The sequence below is a fragment of the Lycorma delicatula genome, chromosome 1 (genome assembly GCF_047948215.1).
Source record: "Lycorma delicatula isolate Av1 chromosome 1, ASM4794821v1, whole genome shotgun sequence".
In the NCBI taxonomy this organism is placed as follows: Eukaryota; Metazoa; Arthropoda; class Insecta; order Hemiptera; family Fulgoridae; genus Lycorma; species Lycorma delicatula.
Window position 1 is genome coordinate 25,439,431 of NC_134455.1, and position 26,249 is coordinate 25,465,679.

Sequence of the window (26,249 nt, forward strand, 5' to 3'; positions counted from 1 at the left end):
ATGCAAACATAACTTATTGTTTTAAAAAATTGTAGCTCTTTTTAACTGCCATGTCTGACAAGTGGTATGAAGTGAGCAAGATACAAGTAAAAAGGTTTATAACAATTTACGCTATTTAAAGATTCCCGATAAGTACAAGTTAGGAATTTACAGATTCCTTATAAAATGAACATTTATTGTTTGTGAACAACAAATGTTCATCTGTATTGTCACAGACAGAAAAATCTATGACAAGATTTTTCTATCGTCATGTTAATAAACCCATGAATTAATAATAAAAATAATTCATTGACTTGATATTCACGTAATTTAAAAAAATTTTAAATGTTTAAATATTCATAAAGAAAAAATGTCTTAAATTTTGTAAACCAAATAAAGTTGAAATCAAAATTGTTTTGTTAAAACCATTTTACCTATTTCATAATATTAATCGATTTTCTTAACACCAAAAAGAATGTGAGGCCATAGCCTTATTTTTAAACAGAAATGAAATAAATGAATAGCTAGTTTATTATGTATTTAAATTTAGATTAAAATTATCTTTGTTTTTAATGATAGCAATTCAACTCATAACAAATACAACAGAATCATCTTCCTTTTTTTTACTTATCAATTTATTCTAGTGATAACACACAGTTAGAAACAACAGTATTTATTGCAACATCATTAATTATAGCTAGCAATTTTTTAGCATAATAGAGTTTTCTTCAATATGACAAACTATGGTAATAAAAGTGATTAAATAATCAAGGAAATAACATTCACATAATTGTGAATCATGAATTCTTTTCTTTTTTTTTGCGTTATTAAATTTATAATAAGTATATTGGAATTTTATATTATAAGTATATTGGATTTTCAGTACACCAATAAAACACAATATTAACAATTAAAATATTCCCATATTTTACACCCTTTAAATTGCGACAATTTAGTTATTCTAGTAACAGGACAGTGTTTGTACGTAAAGACTAGCAACAATGATATCAGTATTCAATGATGTGATTTTATATTAAAGAATAGTAATTACAACATTTGTTTCTTCCTTCAGTCACATAATATAATCACACTAAATATTTACATATATTACAAAATTAAATCTTTATACAAAATGTAGTTATAATTACACTTAAAAATTTAAATAATTTTTGTTATATTGTGACACAAGTGGGCACTATTATTTCCTAAATATTATTTGAGATGCGCATCATCATTTAAAGGCAGGTGGCCTGCTGCATAAAATTGAATCTCCTGCTAAAGGTACCTTTCTTTTTCTGTTTAGCCTCCAGAACCACCATAAGGTATTACTTCACAGGATGAATGAAGATGAAATGTATGAATGTAAATGAAGTGTACTCTTGTACAGTCTCAGATCAACAATTCCTGAGATGTGGGATTAATTGAAAGCCAACCACTAAAGAACACCTGTAACCTAATGCAGATTTTTTTTCTCTTGAGATATATGTCATCTTTGTGTTATTTCGCTTTTAGCATGCATAACAGACTTTTTACTTTGAAGGTGTATTGTTGCATGTCAGGGTTTTTAGTTTAATTAATTTTTAACTGTCCAGTTTTTGTAGAACAAATATCGTACCTGGGTGATAACAGAAAAGTGTTTCTCGGCCTGAAAAAAAAAACGATGAATTCAAATCCGTAAAAAACTTTCTTTACTAGGATTTGAACCTTAGAACTCTCAACTTTGCAATCAGCTAATTTGCAATGACGAGTTCACCACTACACCAACCCAAAGGGTTAAGTATGGTACCTGGAAAGAAATTTATCATTCTGTAACAAAACATCTTTACTTCTGAACTGTGGCATATATAGCAATAATCCAAACCTATCCCATCAGCTTTACAGTCCCTGCCAGTCAATTTTTCAACAAATTTAGAAATTCCACTGAATTCAGCCCCTTCAATTTTTCAAATTCACATTTGGCCTACAGCTCTTAGATCTGTATCATCCACACAGATGGAAGGCATAAAATGTAAAATAATCAAGAAGTAAATGAATTTTTCTAACACCTTAGATTTTTTTTTTTTTTTTAGTTTTCTTAATAACCATTAACTTATGGCATCGTGTGAATATAGTCTTTGTGAAAAGTGTTCAAATTTAGAACATTTAAGTTCCACAATATAATTCTTTTAAAAAGAAAAGTGATATCTTCAACGATATGTGCAATAAATGGAGCATTTTTATTCTACCTAATGGATGTAGACAAGTTTATACTGGCTTCACTATGTTGCTTTAAATCTTCAACACAGAACATTTCAAACAACGCACAATTAGGGTCACTTTTATTACGGTCTTATGTTTAAAAATGAACTTATTTCGTAAAGAACAATCTTTCAGATCTATGCTTTTCCTCATTTAATAGAGTAACATTATGCAAAAGTCTAAGATACTTTCAGTTTTCAAATATTTGTAGCCGAAGCACAAAATCTTTCAACAAATAATCTACTCAGTACAGTTTCAACATTCCTCCTCAGCAGTAACATTCCATAGTTACATGTTAACTATGGAATGTTCTTCCACTTCTAGAAAGATTAGTGACAGTTTTTCTCATCCTTCACGTCCATGGTATTTTGCATTCAAAAATTACAAGCAAATAAAAGAAAAATAACTTATTAAATTTGAAATCGATTTCAAGCTTGCAGATACACAGTTATAGCACACAAACAGCAAGAGATAACAAAGTAACAGAAAATACTATCCATTCTTGATCATGTGTTATTACCTACCAAAGATACTACACCGTAAAAAAGCTTAAAGTGATCAGATCATTTTCCTAATATTTGCTTTTTTTTTAGAATTTTGAAATGAATTAGCAGAAGATACCTTTTATTTGTTTTTAGAATTACTTAAGTAGCACCTACTACTTCGTTAGGATCAGTCAAATATAAATCCTAAATTACCTATTTAGGGAACAGATATATATATATCATATTTTATAGATGGCTTACTCATATTAAAAGACATTTTAGCACATACAGAACAACAGGCATCAGTAAAACAATCCATGTCATCATTTTAGCACAGTTTACTTTGATGTAATGTGCATTTTCATTTTTTATTTTTCTATGTAAATTATTTTTAAGATAATCTCTAAGTTTATTAATGTAACAATGTTTAATCATATTAATATAATACTTCTATTAGCCTTTTTAATTTACTTAACATCAGGATTTTATTTTTTATTCTGAATTTCATAATTAATGCTAGAAAGGTTCATTTTCCAATTATTAAATGATTTGTTTTGTAATACAAGAGCAAATTAAGCACTCCGGTAATCAAACACTTTCTAGGGGTTTTTTCTATGGTTAACATATAACTGATTTTAATGTAACTAATTTTGTTGCACAATTAGGATCATTAGCATGCAAAATACTGGAGTTTATTATTACAATTAGTAGTTTATTCATAGTAATACTAATGTTAAAAAGAGTATTAGATAATAATCAATAAATTTATGAATCTAATAATTGTCAAGTCATTTAAGTTACTTTTAACTATATACTTAAGTTGTTACAACTATGCAGTTCCATCAGGTTCATTAATGATAGTTTGCTAAAATATTAATTAAAAATAGATATTTCAACTTAAGATGAGGTTATTTAAATACTAAATAGTTTAAACTCTTAAACTTACTGCATTCTTTGGCTTACTTTTTACAATCTCACACTGTTTGATATTACTTATGAAGTATATTAATCATTATGAATAAAATTTCATAGGTCTGAACAAAGGTAAGTCTCCAAACATATTAGGGAAAAGCTTCCTGATGAAACATCAAATTTTGATGATGTATGATATAATGTTGAAATCTTCACTTCTACATACACAAAAATGAACAAAGTAACAAAGATAAAAAAAGTGAAATAATAAACTATGGTCCGAGATAACAGTACAGAAATGGAAACATTCCAGTAAATATTGTTTTCTTCTCAATGAAGAAAATCTCATTGCTTACACTCAAAATTAACATTTATTATTAGTATGGTTTACAAAAATTGAAAAGGAATTCCTACAAACTCAAAGAAAGTATCACAGTAGATGTGAAGGAACTTTCATAATTAAAGTATGCGAATGCTAGGATTTAAAAATGTAAAGTAAATTAACAATAGATATTTTGGGAAGGGGATGATATTAAAGCCAAACTACAACCAGTGTTCAAAATCACCCAAGAAATAACAAAATATGCCATAAAATAAAATACTTTACTGAAAAGATGCACATAAAAAAATTTCAAAAGAGAAATTCTGATTTCAATTGGTCTGCTGCTTATGTAGCAATTTGTAGCAGCGCACAAACTTAAAGACAATAAGTTGCAGACAAACTGAAATAATAAGGAAAAATACTGTTACTAAAGTAATACACTTGGATTTTCATTTAAAATAGCAAAATAAAATTCCAAACCAAAAAATAAAAGGAAGATATTTTAATTTTTATAACTGTAAAAATTCATTCTGTACTTAAAATGAGAAAAAATAGAACTATTTTTCATGAGGAGGGGAGAAGTATAATTTATCAAACTATGTATTATCAAATAAGAGTGTTTATAATGATATATATCAAAGAATTGTCTTGAGAATTCCAGAAAATATATACTAACTTTTTCTATATTCTCTTTTTATATAAAGTAATTTATGCGTATTATTATTATTATTAGTTCTATATCTTCTGATTCACATTATTTTATCTTGAAAGACATAGTTCAATCCATGTTATATCTAAAATACAACGACCCATAGTATCACAGAATACACAGTTTGGTTAATCAACTGATAACAACTTTACCCCCTAAATGATGAATTCTATACACAACCATAACAAAACAATAAAAAAACACTCAAGTGCTCAGTTCAGAAGGTATCATATACATATAAACAGCAAGAGTATAACATTTTAATGGAAGGAGAAATAATAACTGAAAATTATGAACAACAATCTACAAAATTTAATTCAATAACTTAGTGAATATTTAAAAAAAATTTCTTTATTCACTAACTCATATACACAATGTCTGAATGTTAATTATAGTAACAGCTGTGAATTCAGAAATTAAATCTAACAGTATAATACAAAGTTATATTTAGCAGCAGTACTTTTCAAAGTACAAGTATGATAACACACACATATGCATTCACTAGTTTAAAAAAAATATATGTTCATTTCAACTAATCAGTAAGTTTATAACAACCCAAATTTTCTTTTAATGTAATGTTTAAGTAAAGATTATGATGTTTACGATTACACTAAAATACCAACATACAAAAATATTCCACCCAACCGTTCATAAAATGTTATCACACCATTGTTCTACAGTAAAATAAATAATACAATATATTATTATCCTTGTCGGAAATATTTTTTAATATGAAATTCAATAAGTTAACACAATATCATCTGTTTATTTATCAGTAAAAATAATGATCATCTGAAATATTATTTTGGGATGTATTATTATAGGGGTGTTCCATCTTTTTTCACCTTCAGTCCAATAATTCTAACCAATACTGGTTTAAGGACTGCAATTAAACAGTATTTTAACCAATATATGCCAATGTTTATGTTGCTTTTATATGCCTATGTTGGTGTTCTACACCAGAAGAGTGTAAACTAAATATATACCTACCTTTGAATTAAGGATGATTTTTTACAGCACTTTTTTGTGATCATAATTCAATCTTGTCTTTAAACAATTAGGTTCTCTTTGATAAGTAAACTGAGATACCCATATGTATCTTAGGAAGTTCTAAACTGTATGTATTCACTATAAATTCAGTTTGGTGACATTTACAACTGCAGTTTATTACAAACTCTACACATAATAAATGAAATTAAAATAAGATTAAATATTTAATGATTTCAAGCTTGCAGATACATGGTTATAGCACACAAACAGCAGGTGAAATAACAGAGCAACAGAAAAGACCATCCATTCTTAGTTTTATGGATGGCCAATGATTTGAAGACCTGTAATTTATTATATTGACATTATTTTCATTTATAGATGACTAAAACCACTCCGATGCAAAGAAATGGGAAGCCTAGCTATGGACAGGATAGAAGATATAGGTAATCCCCACTCCAAGCCAAATAACAGCACAGAATAATAGTGAATAAGCAGGAGTGGTCTTTAGGTGTGGTTGGCACTGATCTCTAAAATACACCCCTATGGAAACTGATGATGAAGCTTTATCAGGGTGAAGTTAAAGATGTCTCGGATAAAAAGGGTAGCTGCTAACATGTTTTAGCTTTTTCTTTGGTAAACAACAACTACAAGAAAGTTTATTACACTGAAATTTATGTAAGAACATTAGTATTGCTTCTGCTAGTAATAAAAGTACAATTATTACAGAAAAATCACACTTTTATTAAATGATGAATTCATTTATAGTCTTAATTTATATCTTAATATTTGTATCTTAACAATGGAATTCATCAATATATAAGATAGATCAAAATATCAAAATATATTCTTTTCATTATTTTATAAATTAGAAATGAGTTTCAAGGACTTGTTTGAAACACAATTACACATAAAATTAACAACTACCTATGAATTTCACATACCTTGGCAGCTTGTTGCAATGTTGCTCTAATTGGTTCTGGATGTTCTTTACTACTTGGTGGTGAACAAGGGGCATACACAATAGCATCATAACCACCCGCACTCAATGATTGCTCAGGTTTTAAATTGTAAGTAAAACTGAAAAGAAAGTTAAAATTAATCTTATATAATTATATATAAAAATGAATGTTTGTTTGTCCAGTATGTGTTCCTGTACCATTCATCCGATTGTGATTCAACTTTGGCGAGTTGTACGCACGCCTGAGAAGGTTTCTTAATTAGTTTGGATCCACTAGGTGGCGTTGGGATAGAGATATTTTGAAAAATTGTATTTATGGTACTGATTTGGCTCATATTCAGAATGTGTTACTTAGATGGAAAGAAATACCTCTGTGAAAGATGGACCTGCTAGATGGTGCTCGGATCAAGATATCTGGAAAAACTGCATTTATAGTCCGATTTGGCTCATGTTCAGAATATATAAAAGTTACGTGAAAAGAAATATTTTTGTGAAAAATGGAGCCGCTAGGTGGCACTGGGGTTGAGGTATTTAGAAAAATTGTATATATAGACTGATTTGGCTCATATTCTGAATATATACTAGTTACATGATAAGAAAATGTTTTGTAAAAACTATACCCACTAGGTGGTGCTAGTGTCGAAATATTTATGAAACAAATAAACAGACTTTCTTCTTCTATATATATATATTTATACATAAAATGCAATGTTCATATGTGTGTCCGCTATAGACTAAAAAAATACTGTAGCGATTTACACGCAAGGAAAAAGGGAAAAAGAAGAATGGAAAATAGGGAAAAAGGAAATAGTGAACAAGAGGAAATGAGGGAAATGAAGAATAAAAAGGAATTAAGTGAAAGGTCAAATTTTGTGAATTCCATAATGTTGTTTTTTAGTGTTTAATGAAGCATTCCTGGGTTTTTATATAAATACTTGCAAAGTATCTATATAAAAATGAGTGTTTGTATGTTGTCTCATATGCGTTCCTACACCATTCATCTGATTGTGATTATACTTTAGTGAGTTGTTATGCGCACGCCCAAGAAGGTTTCTGAATTAGTTTGGACACGCTAGGTACCGCTGAGGGTAGAAATATTTTGGAAAATTGTATTTATGGTCTGATCTGGCTCATATTCAAAATATGTGTTACATTTTGTGAAGTTCTGTAATGTTCAATTTTTTAATGTTTTATCAATCTTTCAACTGTGTTCATTTAAATTTATATATATTATATATATATATAATCAAATCTAGCAATAGTGAAGCATAGCTGGGTCAGCTAGTATTTCATAAAAAAAAGAAAGAGGAATTAAACAGAATAAAACATAAAGCATTACTGTACACAGACAACTGATGCAGTTTGAGAATAGAAAACAATTCAGCACTGTTTTTTTTTATCACTATTTGTATGATCATTTGTAATTGGTTGTATATCATACAAACATTTACAAATGGTTTTAATAAAAATATTTAAGTCTTGAAATAATATACCAGTAATTGTAGAAATAAGTGGCCCTATTCTTGACAAAAATGAACAGTTCAATTAAAACAATGAATCTGTTAAACAAAATCTTGATTCATAAATAAAATGATGAAAACTATACTCCAACTGATACATGACAATTTTCAGTCTGTTAAACAGTTATGAACAAATTAAACAATACAGGTGAACAAAAAAAAAAAAAGAATTTTTTGATGAAAATTATTTTCAAGAAAAAGATTGTCATGAATAATACATCAGTTAAACCTACTTTTATAATTGACTAGTATTTAAACATAGTCTGTTCAAACGGGGTATTATTTTAAACTCTGGTTCGAGACAAAAAAAATTGTTTAATCATTCACTGCATTTAATACAGATTTTTGAGTAAGAAACATAAAAAATCCTTATGCCGACAAATCTGAATACCAGCCAATACAATAGGCTTTTATAAATAACCATACTAAACCAAATCATAGAAATAACCATAATAAATAATTTTAATACTAAAATGAGTATGTAAAAAAATAAACCTTGCTGTGTTTTCTTTTTCACCATTTAGCTATGCTTGATGACAGCATTATCAATACATAGATTTAAAGTTATTCACCACTGAAAACATTTATTTAGAAGTAAGCATTTAAGTTTTTATAACAGGTTTTCTCTCTTTCCAGTAAAATTTGGATTCAGTTGCTTGGCATCCTTTTGAATTGAGGGTTTTAACTACTTTACAGTCTCTGTTCATGCAAAATAACTAATTAAACTAACCTGAAATAAAAAAGTCCAGGTTACAAAAACCGGTTTTTCATTTGGGCATTCCATTCATTTTCATAACAGCTAAATCTAATCCTCAAACAGTTTTTTGTAGCTTTTGCGATTCCTTATAAAATAAAAATTTTAAAATATATAAAGTAGGCAATTCTTAAACATACGACACTATTAATAGGTTTTTGCCAACTAATAAATTGTAAACGTTCGCAGGTACTACGAACTTGTTCGTAACCCTATCATTTATAAAAACAACAAAAATAACACTTATAAATGATTTCTAATACTCACTAACGTTAAAAAAAAACATTTTTCTTCATTCATCTGAAACTACTGATAAAAATACCAATACAGACCACGAACAGCCGACAAATAAATGAATGTAGGATTAAGAATTACCTCACACAGTAATTCAACATTAAATTATAAAACAATCATTTTTATCAATACTTACTTGCTTACATTGACAGTGTACACACCCATTGCTGAAATAGTTATACAACTTCTGCTAACATCTACTTGAAAAGGATTCAACAATACATCAACACTTATCTGGGAAACAAAGAGATAACACTACACTATATCTTTGTTCTTTGCATATTTTGAATACCAACATAAAACTGAAACATCATAATCATTCATGTAAGTTACACGATCTCACATTAACCTCTGTTAATTGAATAATTATTTACGGTACTCAAAGAAATTTATCAATTAAAATACTTTACATTGTATAAAAATTATAAAGTCGCTATAAACCTAACTGCAAGCTTGCAAAACCAATCCTTTTTACAGATTCTTTTGTTCGTCCTACACGCTTGAGCGTTTATACAATTTTGTGTAAGCATTTTAGTTATACGACGATTGTTGTCTTGGACGATAAGGATTGTTGTGATTTTGTATCTAAGTTTGTTTACTTTTTTTAATGAATTGCTTGTTTGAGTGTGTGTTGCTTCACCATGTGAAATGTCCGGAGCTGTGATAATTTGTCTGACAATATTTTAAAACTGAATTGTTTTATTTTTTTTTTTTTTTTTGTTAATTTTAATCTATAACCTGTTCAATAGAATTAGTTTATGAAAAATTTATCAGTTGATCATAGTTAGACCTGCAACAAACCGTATGTATTCGTTACTCAGTAACGGGCATTATTTTATGTTTATAGTACCGAATTTTTAGTCCCTCAAACGAGTCGTTACTCGTTACAAGCAGTTCATATCGCATCGTTAACTGTGTCAAAACAATAACTGAGCGAACATTAAATATGAATATAACATGATTACGTATCAGCAGTATTCGTGTAGGCCCACCACCGATTGACTCTTTACCATACATTATAATATTAGTAAAAAAAAATAGATAGTAATTAGTCAGCATTTTATTATGTTAATGACCACTTTATGGTGCCGCGCCGCACATAGAGGTATTTGATTCAGAAACCCACAGAATTACCCGTATCATAAAATAACCTTATACCCGATATACTTGAATAGATGATAAACTAAGTACCGACCCTTTTTTGTCACCCCACAATCCTATTTGTAGCGCTCTCAGTCGGAATTCGATTGTTACTCAATGTATACGTATCTGTTCTCGGCGTTTGTTGCAATAGCAAATACATCAAAATGATTTTTTTTTTTTTAAGTTTTAACGAAGTGTTAACCAGTTATTAACTACAAATATATCAGAGGTAGGTAAGTACAACACATTTTACTAATTTTGGGAGAAATACTTCATAATGTATTATGAAAGATATAATTTAAAAAAAAATAGTTTTTCGTATTTTTGTCTGAACTTTACTTTTTAAACTTTAATGGTTTTATTATACTTCTGGATGTGTCCTGGTCATGATTTATATCTCACAATGTAGAAATAGATATCCTGTAATCATCCTACTTAAAAATGTTTCCAACTTTATGCAAATTCTAAACTAATCGCTCCAACTAGTACATACACAGCAAAATTTAAAAAACAAATTATAGCACATAACCTTTCTCTTTGTAGGTCCCTCCGGAGTCAAAATTATGACTCGAAAACGTTTCTATGAGAAAATGAGAGAGCACCCTAGTGAAGATGTAAACAAAAAATTGGAGCATGCTGAATATTCTTTGTTTGATTCTCAGTATTAGACAAAGGACCAACTAAAAGAAATGAAGCACAAATTATCATACAGAAAATCAGAAATAAAACGTAGATGGATTGCTTCACGTTACAGAGACCTTTTTCTTAAAAGAAATGATAGTTGGCTTCAAGGGACATTTGAAATACCACAAACGAGAACTCGATCGGGGCGTCCACTGAAGTCTTTTAGTGTAGCCAGTGAACGAAGCAAAAGAAGAAAAACAGAAGCTCTTATAATGAAGTGAGCTCTGCAGAGTTAACTGTGACCACTTATATGAAGTTACGCTATGAGGGCAAGACGGATACTTCAAATGTGATAAAAGATTTAACGCAATCTCCAACGCGTGCAAATAGTATACAAAAATTGTTCGTTGAAACTTCAGAAAAGAAGGAACAAAAGCAGCGATTAACATCATTAGAAGCTGGGCTATCAAGGAAACAGTTTGAAAATATAAGGAATTCCAATAAAAAATTCTATCCATGCTATACAGCTCTAAGAAAGGCCAAAAAAGACTGTTATCCTATGCAAGAATCATTAAAAATTACAGATATTTGTGCTGAAGACAATCTCCAAGATGTTTTAAAAAACACTCCTTCGCGTCTTTTGTTCTATTTGCCTGAATTTATTCAGAATTTGAATATTTAAGAAAGGACCACATTAGCTTTACTGCATTTGAATGTTGAAGAATGGACCACATTAACTTTAATGCACAAGTGGGGATGTGACGGGTCCCGGCGAGCAACATTTAAGCAAAAATTTGAAAACAATTCAGATTCATATGCCAGCATTTTTCAAAGTTCATTTGTCCCATTGCAATTGTCTTGTAGTTGTCTTTGTAAGAAAATAAGACAATATGGCGCAATCCATTGCCTTCATCTCCACGATTTTGCAGACCAATTCGAATAAGATTTGTAAAAGAAACGCAGATATCACGAAAGAAATTAGTTGAGCAGAAAATAAAATAAGTTCATTGGAAGCAACTCGAATCGCACTAACAAACTAAACGCTTTTGGTAAAAGATGTCACAATGCTGACAATGGTTGACTCTAAAGTATACAATGTCAAGACGAATACTAAATCAACGATGAAATGCTACATCCGTGGAGCTTATCCAAGGATTTTAATGATTTAACAATGACAAAGCAGATAAATGGATATTATTTGAAATTCGTCTTATCGATACTGCATGCCAGAATAAGATTGTTTGAAGGATTGCTTCATCTTGCACATAAATTGCCAGTAAATAAAAAAAAATAAATAAAAAATGACAAAGTGATAAACAAATCGTTCAACAAAGAAAAGTGGAGATTCAAGAGGAATTTAAAACACAATTGGGTTTAGTAGTAGATGTTCCTAAAGCAGGATTTGAAAAGAGCAATGACGGAAACACGAGTAGAAGATTATTTATGGATTGTAAGCTATCAGCGGCAATCACTGGCATAGACTATAGACTAATATGTCGTTAAAAAGTAATTTTAGGGGTTATATCTAGTGGCCATAAAATATACACTGATAAATTCAAAATCTTTTGTTTAGACACGGTGAAATTGTATGTGGAATTATATTCATGACATCCAATGACACCTACTCTTCATAAAATATTAATCCATGGATCTATTGTCATTGAAAAGGCTTTATTATTCCGTAATAACAGGCACGCGACCTACTCCGAAAAAAATGAGAAAAGCGTTTCTCAAAGAAACTGTCGAAATGCTTCTTCCCGCTGAAACAGGAGTCAGTCAGGTTCTTTTGATGATGAAGACTTTGCAGAAAGGGCACAAGAAACTTCAGATGAACCATGGATGTCATCATAGGATTAATGTGATTTTTTGTTTTTTATATTTAATATGTAATATATTTCACTTATAATTAAAGTTCCTGTTTGATATTATTTTCAAACCTAGTGTGTTTCGTAACACTTTTTAACTAAGAAATAGTTAATTAGTTTGTCCTATGATGTTTTGTACCAAAAAATAATATTGGCCAGGTTTTTAAGTGAAATAACCCTTTGTGCGCCGGTTGGGTTCAGTGTTTACATTTTACGATTATCTAATTCGGAAGTCTGTATTGCTTATCCAAAAAAATTACAATGAAATTGTTAGCCGACGGTAAGAGTCTCGTAGATATCATTTCTTCCGCTAAAAAATAAAAATTTCAGTAATATAACTAAAACTGTTTCTAAGAAAACGATGTAATTTTTTTTGGATGTAACTGTGTTTTGTTTGATTATTCTTTTATTTTTTTATGAATTACTGATTGTTATCTTATGGATTTATTATTAAAATTTATTGCCTTAGAATAAACAAATTGAATTTCACGGCCAATTTTTTAATAATTTTTTTTTTAATGATAGCCATATCATTAACTTCATACCATATTGTTCCTTTTTTAATGCAATTAGTATAATTACCTTTACGAATCGAAAATCCGTGATGTAATATTGCATTTATTACTTTGTAAGTGTAACCCTCGATTTTTATCGTCAAATTCGATTTTACCAATCGAATTTATTTCTGTTTTATTTATTCCTTTTTTAATAAAACTTTCTTTTTCCTGTTTAGCCTCCGGTAATTACCGTTCAGATAATACTTCAGAGGATGAATGAGTGTAAATGAAGTGTAGTCTTGTACAGTCTCAGTTCAGCCGTTCCTGAGATGTGTGATTAATTGAAACCCAACCACCAAAGAACACCGGTATCCACGATCGAGTATTCAAATCCGTATAAAAATACCTACTAGGACTTGAACGCTGTAACTCTCGACTTCCAAATCAGCTGATTTGGGAAGACGTGTTAACCATTAGACCAACCCGGTGGGTTGAACCACTTGAGCCTATAATAAATTTATTGATCAGGAAAGGTGAGATCTGTTGAAGGAAGCTTACTTTCTGATTGTGTTTAAGAACAACAGATTCTACGTTCTTATACTATGGATAGTTTGCCTGTTCTCATAAACAACATTATTATCGTCATCAGACAACGCCGAGTAAGGTCTTTTCATTTGAATTCGGGTGGTGATTTTTTCAGATGAACCACCAACCATCATAGGAGTTTCTTGTGAGTTACTAATTTTTTTCCCTACGAGTACCATGGAAATAGAAGACCACCTCTGCAGAGCTCACGCGTACAGAGACTAGAACTAAATATAACTGGGTTCACCTAGATGCCCAGAAGACATTGTTCAAGACTCGCTACGTAGACGCAGGGTCCTATAGATCCATTGGCACGATAGGTTCCACCTTGGATTACGGTTGCGTTTTGTAAAGTGTCGCAACACCACCAAAAGTAAGTGAAAGAACAAGTAGCATGGAATGTTGTTGTGTTATCGTGTAAGGATATATGTTGTAAGTTGTGTAGTGTGTGTATCAAGGGTTCTGCAGCTCAGTATGTAGTGAGAAGAAAGCAGCAGATACTAGGCTCGTGGGGACCTTAACCCCCAAAGTCTTAAAGAATAAGACTCCCCGTCGGGGGTGAAGTGTGCAGGTACCCACAGAACGTCAGACTGTTCAAGAAATTATAGAAGCACACCACGGATTTGTGCTGTTTGTCAAGCGGATCATCCTGCCAATTATAAAGAATGCAGGGTTTGCAAAGAAGTACTGGAAAAAACAAAAAAAAAAACAGGTTCATATCAATACTCAAGGGATTCATGCAAAATCTATAAATTAATCGACTTAACGCAGGAAAGATGTCCTCTTGTCAGCTTTGTCGACCCGCGGGGGTGTGATTATTGATAAGGACCGTGTCCATATTATTATTCTGAATGATTTGCTCCCGGATGATACTATGATGGGTGAGATTTCATACCACCGGCGCGTCAGACGGGAATTCACGGCTTTCGAGACCGACTTACAATCCTCTGAAATCATTGAGGCAAAAGTGCGTCAGGTGGTCTGCAGTGTGGCACGGCAGTAGGCCCCGGATATGATTGTATCACAGTGGAGCTCCTCGTTCGAGCGCTTCCAGTAGTTCTTGGTCTTCTAACTTGAATTTATAATAGCTTGTTCTTCGCCGGCCACTTTCTGGCGTGATGGAAGCGTGAAGACTTGGTACTGCTGTTCAAAGATGGCGAAAACGATCCTACTGTTAGTTCTTCTTATCGTCACTAACGCTCTTGAGTGTGATTGGTAAGGTTTTTGAGAACGTCCTATATTTACATATTAATGTTAAATTGGTCGCTGATCATTTACTAATGGACAATCAGTATGGTTTCCGACAGGACAAGAGCACTGAGGATGCCATACTAAAGGTGATGGATATAGCTTCCTCTAGTTCATACAAATATGTATTGGGATTTTTATGGACATATTCGGGGCATTTAATAACTTATGGTGGCCCTCTGCCCTGTTTCAGATGCAGAAGTGTAAATGTACACGGAATGAATTAGAAATGTTTTCTCAATTTATTGCAGCCATCAGCCTGTTTCCCTGCGTGATGGCGGCTCGGAGATTCGTATGATCCTAACTAAAGGATGCTGTCAGGCAGTGTTCTGAATCCCTTTCTTTGGATTATAGAATTCGATTACATGTTGCTTTTGAGGTTGCCATGTGGTTGTTGTGTCATTGCTTATGCTGACGACGCGCTGCTGCTGATTGAAGGGGATTCGCGTAATGAAGTAGAGTTCCGAGTTGCTCATGCTTATGAGACACTCCGACTGTGAAGTCTCCAACATAAAATAATTTTCAGCCCAGAGAAATCCACAATGATATTGCTTAAGGGCCGATTGGCTGCTTTCCGACGAATCCGGGTTCGAATGGCTGGTCTCCCCATTAGGTTCGTTACAGCTCAAAAATACCTGGGTGGGAGAATTTTCGGTTCAAGGAACATCTACAGTATGTAGTAAAAAAGGCCGCTGAGGCTTTATATGGAATCCGTAAAGTCATTCATCCCGACTGTGGAGTGAATTATCTTACCATGCGTATCCTTTGCAAAGGTGTCAGTGAGGCTATTATGCTATATGCTGCACCTGTCTTGGCTCACCGCTTGGTTTTTAGGTGTTACGCGGACATTTTGCGCAGCGATTCCTCATGCTGGTTGTTATAGGCGGTTATAGAACAGTCTTGCAGTAGGCAGTCTGTGTTATAGCCGGAGTCAAACCAATAGATATCTTGGCTAATGAGCGTAAAGAACTCTACATTTCCAAGGTAAATAACTTGTTGATGTCAAACGAAAGCAGGAGATTGAAGACCGAGGCCTTGCGTTTTGGCAGGTCAGGCGGGACGCTTCCCCCACAGGTCGCTATACGCAAGTTATATTTTCTTTAGTGTCTGATTTAGATGCGATTAGATGGGTTTCCTCCAATCACTTTATTACATAGTTTCTCTCCGGGCATAGTTCCTTTCGGGCGAGTTTGGCTGGGTTGCATTTGGTGGATTCGAGTCAATGCCCGGATTGTGGGACTCATGATACAGTGGACTATGTCCTCCATGTCTGCCTCGATATGAGGTCGAACGTTCACGAGCTGTTAGGGAACTTGAGAGAATACATTCCTTTCTGGATCTCTGTATTAATTGGATAATCGGCAAGGAATGGTATATAGTGGCTGGATTTCTTCGCGCCCTAGCGGTGTATAGTCTGCAGAGGGAGTTTAATTAACTGAGGGAGGTTAGTATTTGATCATGGTAGGATCCCGGGTGGCTAGGTTTCCGGCCTAGGCATTAGATTGCTTGGAGTTGGGCGCATTGCCATCGTGCCAGAGTTATATTGGTATCGTTTGTGATTCGATTTGGCGGGGTTGGCGGCGCTGCCAGCGTATGGTAGTCCGTGTGACCTAATTTGGTCGACTTATTTGGATGTTGGTCTGAATTTCTCTGTTGCAAAAACATAATTTTGATTAGTATTAGTAGCACTGATTTGACTTACAATTCTTTCATTTTCTGAGGCATTCGCAGTCACGAACGGTGTTGTTAAGTTTAGACTAGGCGCGGGATCCGCGATTCCGCGGTCTCGGTTAGTTTGAGGGAATTATGTTAGGTTGGGTGTAAAGATGTCCGTTTGAGGCCTACGAGAAGGAAAAATTTGGTTTGTATTTTACTGATGCAAATATGATGTCTGCCGAGGCTTTTACATCGGTGGCTTCCCGACCGAGGCCTGGCTGATGACTGTGAGATGTAATCAGTTAGAGGGTCTAAAGACGACCTCCGGTAAAGCCCCTCAGAGGGGATGGCGACCGGTAACCTCACAAGGTGGTTGTCTTCCCCTACGGGGTTGGGATGTCCAAAATTTGTGCATATATCGAGATCTATGATCTCTATTTTCGCCAACAAGGACCGTCTGGAGTACCGGATCACTTTCACGCAGAGATGTTCTCCGCTAGCGACAGACAGCCTTTCTCGTAACGTTACAATTTCCCTCCGAGAGAGAACTCCCCTTGTGACATGTCCGGTTGCTACACCACCTGTCCGTACCCAGCCATAACCGGCTAATCTGAGGACATCTTCTAGCCCTCAAACTGATTACATTCCACAGTCATCAGCCGGCCTCGATGAGATGCCACTGATGTGAATAACTCGGAAGGCATTCCCATCAGTTAATCCCCCCCCTGTCATAGCCTTTCTTCGAAGGCATCGGACACCTATTAGCACTACCACGTAGCCCTCTGGAACTACTCTACTCTACCAACTCGCGGAAGCACCAAGACCCCGCGCCTAACATTGCTGCCACATAAATTCATATGCCACTACAGAACCAGTTATTCGGTACAACGCCAAATGCTACGATAGCAAAAATAAATTTAGTGATTGGAGTGCAAAACAAACCAAAAACATAATCCCAGAGGACCACAGCTCCGTCCGGGAGCTGAGTATAACCTCTAGACTCCCACTTTAGCTCCGATTTTGAGGTCGACTTGGATGAACTAAAAAGTTGATCGCAACTACGGTTCGTTAATTGCCCATTAATAGTGCATTCCAATTCAACCATGAACTGCCATGCTAAATTAGTAACCGTAGCTGGGAGAGTGAAAACACACTCTTGATTATCTAACAGGGGCCTATTCATCTAACACTACATATTGGCATCAAGCATTCAAAGAATGAGTACTAATTATCGAGGGAATTGAAGTACAATTCTACCGAACGTAAATAACAGTCACAGTCCTTAGTGTTGATCGAGTGTCTGCACTCTTTCCGCAACCTTTTACAGTTAACGCAGGATGGAGCCTAGGCTTCTGCGGAGAGTCATGACGCTTGTAACCCTCCTCGCTAAAATGCGCACAGATCGACGCATACTTACAGAACTTGGCCCTGTGGTCAAAACGACAGCACTTGAAGCATCTGTGCACGTCAACATACTTCTTGATGCGGCAGGATGTTAGATCGTTGTACACACCCTCAGACACAAACTTCTTAAAGAGACCAGTGCCAAGTTCATAAACGCTGTGATACCACTGGGCATCACGCTTTCCAGTCTTGAAGATTAGCTCTTTCTTAAAATCGGCGTCATCTATTTCGTTGGTCTGCTCCCAAACAAGAGACATAACATCCTCATCAGATAGCCGCTGGTCAATGTCGTAAATAATGACCCAGGGGCTACGCTTACGGTTTGGGTCAACCTTGATCTCAAGCTTTTTCACTGCAGGAGACTCCGCAGTGACTCAGAGAGTCTCCTTGTCGTTGGCAACCAATACTAGACCCTTGCCGGTCTCTTTGATTTTCCTAATCTTCAAATTCTTCCTGTTGCCACAAAGAGCAACCTGGAAGTCCTCTTTGAGTTGTCTACTAGTTATAATAGACTCCTCAGCCTTATTAACTAAGATTAAAATAAAAACCTTAAAATAATTTAAAACATAAAAACTTTAAGAAATATATATATAATTTAAAACAACAAGTAAATAACTTCGAGGCTTGGCTAGCTTCTTGCTTGCCCCGCACAACTTCGTTTGTACAGGAGTTGGAGTCGGAACCTGTACTACTTTGACCTCCTTGGCCGGGAGGCTAATTTTTGCTAGACCTTCAAGAAGGTCTGCTTTTCTACAGAAGTAAACCTTCTGGCAGAGAGAAAAGAACACTCCTAACATGCTTAAGCGTGGGAAATATTCTACTCCTCGCTCCTGCATTAACGTTGCGAGGGCCATACACAAAATTCAACAAATTGTCGATCCTCTGTTCGGCTCCAGCAAGAGGCGCAATAGAACTACCAGGTCTGTCCTACACTTCTCGAAACTCTTCGACTAATTGGTCGCCTCTTACTTCCCGGGTGGATATCCCTACATCCATCTTGAAGCCCTCACTATGAACCTGAGGTGGACGGAAAAACTTCCGTCATCCTCTTCCGCCCGAACTTAACTACTATCTCTTCCTCTATCTTGGTCAGTGTTCCCTAGTCTCACTACCCTGAATTTTTGACATTGCTCGCTTCTTCCTCCTGCTATAGAATTTGGGTAAGCTCACAAATTCAACAACTACCCGCAGCGAGCTATGGGCATCTAGAAACCTTCTATATTCTCCTGTTACTCTTAATACCTCTTAGCCGCTTCTGGATCAGTTCCTGCGAACCGCAGATCACGGCCCTCGTTCTGAAAAGAACGCAAGCAGGACTAGGGAGTATTCCTTGGTTTGCAAAGGGACTTACGACCAGAAGTCCTTGCCACCTCTTCATCGCGGTGAGGTGGGTACACTTTGCAGTAATCTGTCTCCTAAACCTTCATATCCTAGGAGCAAGTAGAGTCTATATATATGATGCTACACTCACTGTAGTCGCAGTCTGAAATCAAGAAACACTTGAAACTAGCAGAAGGCCCACACTCGACCGACTAGTCCACCCGATTACAAATACAAAAGCTACAGCACCTCTGGACGTATCAGAAGGACCAGAGGTTCTAGTTTCATAACATCTCAATCCCCGAAGGGGAAAACATTGGCCTTGTGACGATTCTGGTCGCCACATCACCCTCCCCCGTTACTATCCCTAATGGCCTTTAACAGAAATCATCTAACTCTCTTACTGATTACATCTCACAGTAATTAGTCAGTCCTCGTTTGGATGCCATCTAACAATATTGAATTGTAATACATTATGACAGCCCTCTGATAATCCTTACTATTCACTGAGTGCTTACGGTCCTTCCGAAGATGTCTGCAGTTTATACAAGTTGGGCCCTCAACTTCTTATGACACTTCTCTTGTTTGTGTCCCTCATCCCCACAGTGAGAGCACACTACCACCAGATGTTTACACAGTTTATCTGTATTCAAACTGGCAGCACTTGAAACAACGTTGAACATCTACATATTTTTTAACCTTACATGAAGAGAAGTCAATAAACAATCTGCCCTCAGATATGAAACCTTAAAATAATTCAGGAGTCACCTTGAATACACCATGGTAATGCTCTGCCTCATGTCTATCTGTTTTGAATAAGTCGACAGTCAGCCTTGAAGGCCGCCTCCGCTATCTGAGTATTCTGGTTCTGTTTGAGAATCATTAAATTCTCCTCAGATAAATGTCGTTCAATATCATAAACAATAGCCTTAGGATGCCTCTCCTTTTAGGGGTGACTTTTTATATCAGTTTTACAGATGTGAAAGGAGGCAGTCAGAAATAACTTTAATTGTCAACTAGCCCCTTCTTCATCTCACGTATATTTCAAATTTTCAGGCTCGACCTTTAATGTTGAAGGACTACTTAAAATTCATCCTTCATTTCCTTGCTAGACTTGGTTGATATCTCTTCTTTTAAATTAACAAAAACAACCTCTGGCTGCTTTCAAGACAGACAGGCTTCTCGTTTCTCCTTCAACACCTGAGAATAAGGCTTACATTGAGGAACCACAACTGGAACAGAAACCTTTACCTTTACAATCACCTCACGCACCTCTGATGACTGCTCAACCAACTTATCATACCCTTCCACGATGGCAGAAATAATTGATTTGAATTCTCTCTTTCTGGGGATATCCTTTTCGCATACCTTACCTAAACTATTTCTGGGACTCTCTAAGAACTGCATAAGCGTTCCATATTGCTCATTAAATTCCCTCACAAGCAGAGCAGAACTCTCTACATGCCCTGTCGCTTGAACTAAATCCTTAACACGGGTAGAGATACTCAATACCCCAGTCCTTGGCTCATCATCTCCTGATGAGGAGGCATCATCAGGCCACACTTCAGCTGTTACTTCACCAGGAGCGTATTTTGCCCACTTGGACTTACCCTTCTCACCCCTTTATCAGTCATCAATATTAATTGAATAAAACAAAGACTACTAAATTAATTTTAGAATGTTCACTGTCAATAAGTCTAATAAATCAGATGGCTGTGTAAACAAAGGAAAAACGAGTCAGATCAATGCAAGAAGGCCGCTGCCCAAAACAACGACCAATCACAAAGAACCAATACGGCCAGTGCCAATGTAAAAAAAAATTACAACTGATCAATTAAAATGTTTATTTAAACTATATAAATTCATACAAGCAACTAAAACAACTATATTTTATCACAAAATACACCAAAACAAAAAGAAAAGCCGCCCAAAAGGGTGACTTAAATAAATACCTAACCTAACTATCTTGTAGCTTAGATAGCCTAAAGACTATCCAAGAAAAAAAGATTCAAAATAACCTGTTACACAGAAAATAAATTCCCAAAATAATGACCAAACAAACAGTTACACCCTTAATAACAAGCAAAGAACAAAATAAACAAAAGTAATACTGAAACTGCACAAATAAATATATTCATTCAGCCGACTAAAAACATGACCTACCAATGTGACATTGTGTGTCGAACTATTACCCTCATACAGCACAACAAATCACTTACAAGTGACAATGATTGGAATTCATGACTGGCATAGACCTCTCAGATTATCTGCTGTTTACTGTCCTCCACGCCACAATAATTCTTGTGATGAATTTTTTTTTTTTTTTGAAACACTTGACTCCCTATTTATTGCAGTGACTGAAATGCAAAGCATTTACACCCGGGTCCTCAATAGATAACCACTTGAAGGGAGAACTTAAGACCTGCATAGATAAACCACATCTTTTTGTCATGTCTACAATGTAACCAACTTTCTGGCCTACAGACAAAAATCCCAGATTTGCTAGATTTCTTTGTCTCTTCAAGGATCTCTTCTTTCTACACCAATTTTGAATGCAATTATGATTCTACTTTGATCATTCTCCTGTTTTGCTTACAATTAGCACAATGGTCATTCAGAAAAAGAAATCTGTGGGGCTTTATAATAACAGAATTGATTGGGATTCATATCGAAGTTTGATAGTGGATAAGCTGAATCTAGAAACACCTCTTAAAAGTCCTGACAATATTGATAATGCAGTCTATCATTTGAGGTCCATTATTCAACAAGTGGCTTGGAGTTCAACACCAGAGGAAAAGTACAACAGCCAGGAAGATACTAATAACCCTAGATAGGTTATGAATCTTACTTTAGAAAAAGTAATGAGAGTGTAGCAAAATTTTGGAAATCCTGCAGATAAAACAGTGCTAAATAGAGCTATTTGCAGGTTGAAACAACTTCTGCAGAGAAATAAAAATGATAAATTTAGATCTCATCTTGAAAATCATTCTCCTTATGTGAAAGATGGTTATTCATTGTGGAAAGCAACCAAAAGATTCAAGTGACTGTGTATCTCTGACCATCTATGAAGGTCACAAATATTGTTTGTATGAAGGTTATGAATCTTACTTTAGAAAAAGTAATGAGAGTGTAGCAAAATTTTGGAAATCCTGCAGATAAAACAGTGCTAAATAGAGCTATTTGCAGGTTGAAACAACTTCTGCAGAGAAATAAAAATGATAAATTTAGATCTCATCTTGAAAATCATTCTCCTTATGTGAAAGATGGTTATTCATTGTGGAAAGCAACCAAAAGATTCAAGTGACTGTGTATCTCTGACCATCTATGAAGGTCACAAATATTGTTTGGGCTGGAAATGATAATGAAAAGACTGATGCACTTGTTGACCATCTAAGTACAGTATTCCATCCTCATAATATAAGGAGGAATGTTGAAACTGAAATTTTCAAATTTTTAGAAAGTTCACTTCCAATAAAACCATTTTCATCAGCAGAAATTGTATATACAAATACTAAAAGGCTCAAGAGATCACCAGGGTTTCATCTAATTACAGCAGAAATCTTAAAGATGCTACCATATAAAGCCATTTTATTCATTAAGCATCTATTTAATGGCATCCTTCGAATCATTCTATCTATGTGAGTGGAAGGTGTCAGAGATAATAATGCTACCAAAACTAGGTAAACCTCCGAATGAGCTTTCATACAGGCCTATAAAGCTATTACCTGTTCTGTCAAAAGTCTTTGAAAAACTCTTCCTTCAATGATTGAAGACTGTTTTAATGAATAACCAAGTAATTCTTGACCAGCTTTCGAACTGGACATTCCACAATTGAGCAGATTCATGGATTGTCCATTTCACTAGCTATTTAGAAGAAAAAAAATATTGTTCAACAGCATTTTTGAATGTGCAGCAAGTTTTTGACAAAGTTTGACTTCCTGGACAACTTTATAAACTGAAATTAAGATTACCACAACCTTTTTATCTAATCCTACTAAATTATTTTTTAGATCGGATTTTCTAGATCAAAAGCATAGTGATGAATAATCCAAATTTTTTAATATCAAGTTTGGTGTTCCAAAAGACTTTGTACTGAGAGTTCTATACTCAATCTACACAGCAGGTTTACCATCCCCTAGTGATGTTACATTGCTATATTTGCTGATGACATGTCAATCCTAGCAGTTGACAATGATCCAACTGTAGCTTCAAATTAATTGCAGTTGAAGTTGAACAGTATTTGTGTAATGGTGACTATGTGGAAAATTCAAGTTAATCCAGCGAAGTCTTCTCATTTACAATGAGAAGAAATAAATGCCCTCTGGTACATCTGGATAACGATGTTGTTCACCATAATCTCAATGTAAGATAACTGGGTCTACATCTTCATCGTCGATTGATGTGGAACCATCACATCCTGAGAAACAGAACCAGCTGAATATCAATCTAAGATACATGTACTGGTTACTTGGAAGACAGTCTCAGTAAAGACTAGACGGTCTTTCAATAAAATTCTAAAATCCTACAATGTAATCTTAAAACTAATCTGGACCTATGTATGGTATTCAACACTGGGAAAAAACAAGCAAGAGGCAATATCAAAATTATTAAGCGGTTCCAAAACAAACTATTTGAAATTTGTATTTCATTTGTTCCTCTTGCATGTTGAATTGTGTTCTTGAGTAGTTTTGCTGGAAACTGTCTCTTTTAACATTAATTTTATTATTATCCCATTAACTGATAGTTTCTTTTGCATTTGTAAACTGATTGTAAATAAAACCTTGATCAAAAAAATAAAAGTAACAAAAAATATGTCTGTCTGCTAGGTGATCTTTTTTTCTACTCAGTGGCTGTACAAAAAGCCCAATCAGTGACGAAGTTGCTTATCCTGGATAAGATGAGATCTCCTTTCTTCTAATACAAATAGACAATATTGAAACTTATAGTAATGTAATATCATAAAAACATTTTACAATAAATGTTTTATGGAAGACAACACTCACATCTGCAAGTAAAATGGATTTCAACTGATTAAAAATTTTCTTGATTCGTCTTATTTATCAAAATCATGAAAGAAGTTAGAGATACAACTTTCAGTTAGGTTATATCATATAAGAATTTATGTAAGAAAGTAATACACTGATATCTTTTTTGATATATAGAAGGGAAATGCTTATTGTCTCAATTTAATGGAAGTTTATTATTCATTAGTTAGCTGAACAAGGCCAGTTAGGTTTACTTTTAAAAAAGGCCAGAATAAGTGCTGCTTAGATCTTAGTTTTAGTGTTTTTGAATCAGGTACAAAACATTTATCCCATTTTTCATCAGAGGTAATATTTTATTCTATTCGTAATTTTATAGACCTGATTTTCTTTTAACTTTTTGTAAGGTTTATACTACCATCAACAAAAATTTAGAAATTAAATATTTAATGTTCTAATTACTTATAACTTTTTGTGTAAAGACACAAAATAATACAATTTAAAGAAATTGTATACCTTAAGATCTGGAGGATTGTATACCTTCAGAATCACTAGTAATAACAATCCCATTTTTTATATTTGAAAAACAGTTAAATCATACTGTATAGATATAAAAGTAAACATAAAAAAACTGTAATATATAATAAAACTATGCAAAAAGACACATATACAATCATAAATTTTAAGAAGTTGCATAGATTATATACTAGATAAAAATTCAGTTCGTTAGAACAGTTTGAAATGTACAAATACTCTCACTTATAGTCTAATGTGCCATTCCAAGACTTCCAATTTCAGTAAGTAATCACTATATAAACAAGCAGATATACAGAATTTCTTCTTAAAATGATATACAATATATTAAACATTAATTTATTCAAAGAAAAAAAAGATAAATTGTGAAACGTATGCCGAAAAATTATGGTACTGAGTATAAATAAAGTCACTATTGAAATAAAATTATATGATCGTAAAATACACACACTCCATTCACCTACAGAATTAATAAATAAAATAAAATCTTGTTTTAAAGTTCTACCAAACCCAGTTCTGCAATTGTATTAAGTCATGGTGGTACAACAGTAATGAATGAAATAGTAAGTGTATCAAAATATATGTTTGTTAGTATAACAACATGTTTACTATGTTTGGACAGTGAAAACAATACATTGTATCATAACCAAAAAAGAGTATATTAATCTGTTTCACATCAATCCCAGTTTTTTTTTTTTTTTAATAAGATAATCCCATTTTTGATAATCCTGTTTTACTATGATTAAAATTTGTTATAAGCATTTCCATGGCTGATTTAGGCATGGGCACATGGGCCTGGACCCAGGGCAGCAAATTTGGGTAAAAATTAGGTTTTGAATTGAATGTACTGACTAAAAACACTAACTTATATAGTGATTAATGGTGTATACAATTTTCATATCAGTAGTGCATTTTATAAAAATCTGATGTGGGCACCACTTAACTTCCTTGTGCGGCTATTAAATTACATACACACATTTTTTTAAAAAAGTACATAAAATTTTATTTCATTAATAACTTCTGATTTTTTTCATATATTTTTGTTATTATTATTGAATTATTATCTATTGTAAAACGTTTTTAACAATCAGAGGTTAATAATTATTAATAAATCAAAATATTTAAATTAATCAAAAAAAGTTAACAAAAGAAAAGGAGATGAAGTCTGATTTGAACCGATGTGCCCTCCCTTTCTTCTAAGATCCAAAACTTTTATTAATTAAGTTTTCA

At 33.7% G+C, this 26,249-nt stretch overlaps 1 protein-coding gene across 1 annotated transcript in view; it reads right to left on the reverse strand.

Annotated features, from left to right (window-relative positions):
• Dip-B (Dipeptidase B) overlaps positions 1–9,454 on the reverse strand; it is a 92,772-nt gene extending 83,318 nt beyond the window's left edge. Inside the window, exons 1-2 of the mRNA XM_075380255.1 lie at positions 9,298–9,454; positions 6,577–6,712 (exon numbers count right to left, since the gene is read on the reverse strand). Of these exons, the coding sequence (XP_075236370.1) occupies positions 6,577–6,712; positions 9,298–9,326 (165 nt within the window). The 5' untranslated portion in view covers positions 9,327–9,454. The remainder of the gene's footprint in view (positions 1–6,576; positions 6,713–9,297) is intronic.
• Positions 9,455–26,249: the final 16,795 nt, after the last annotated feature.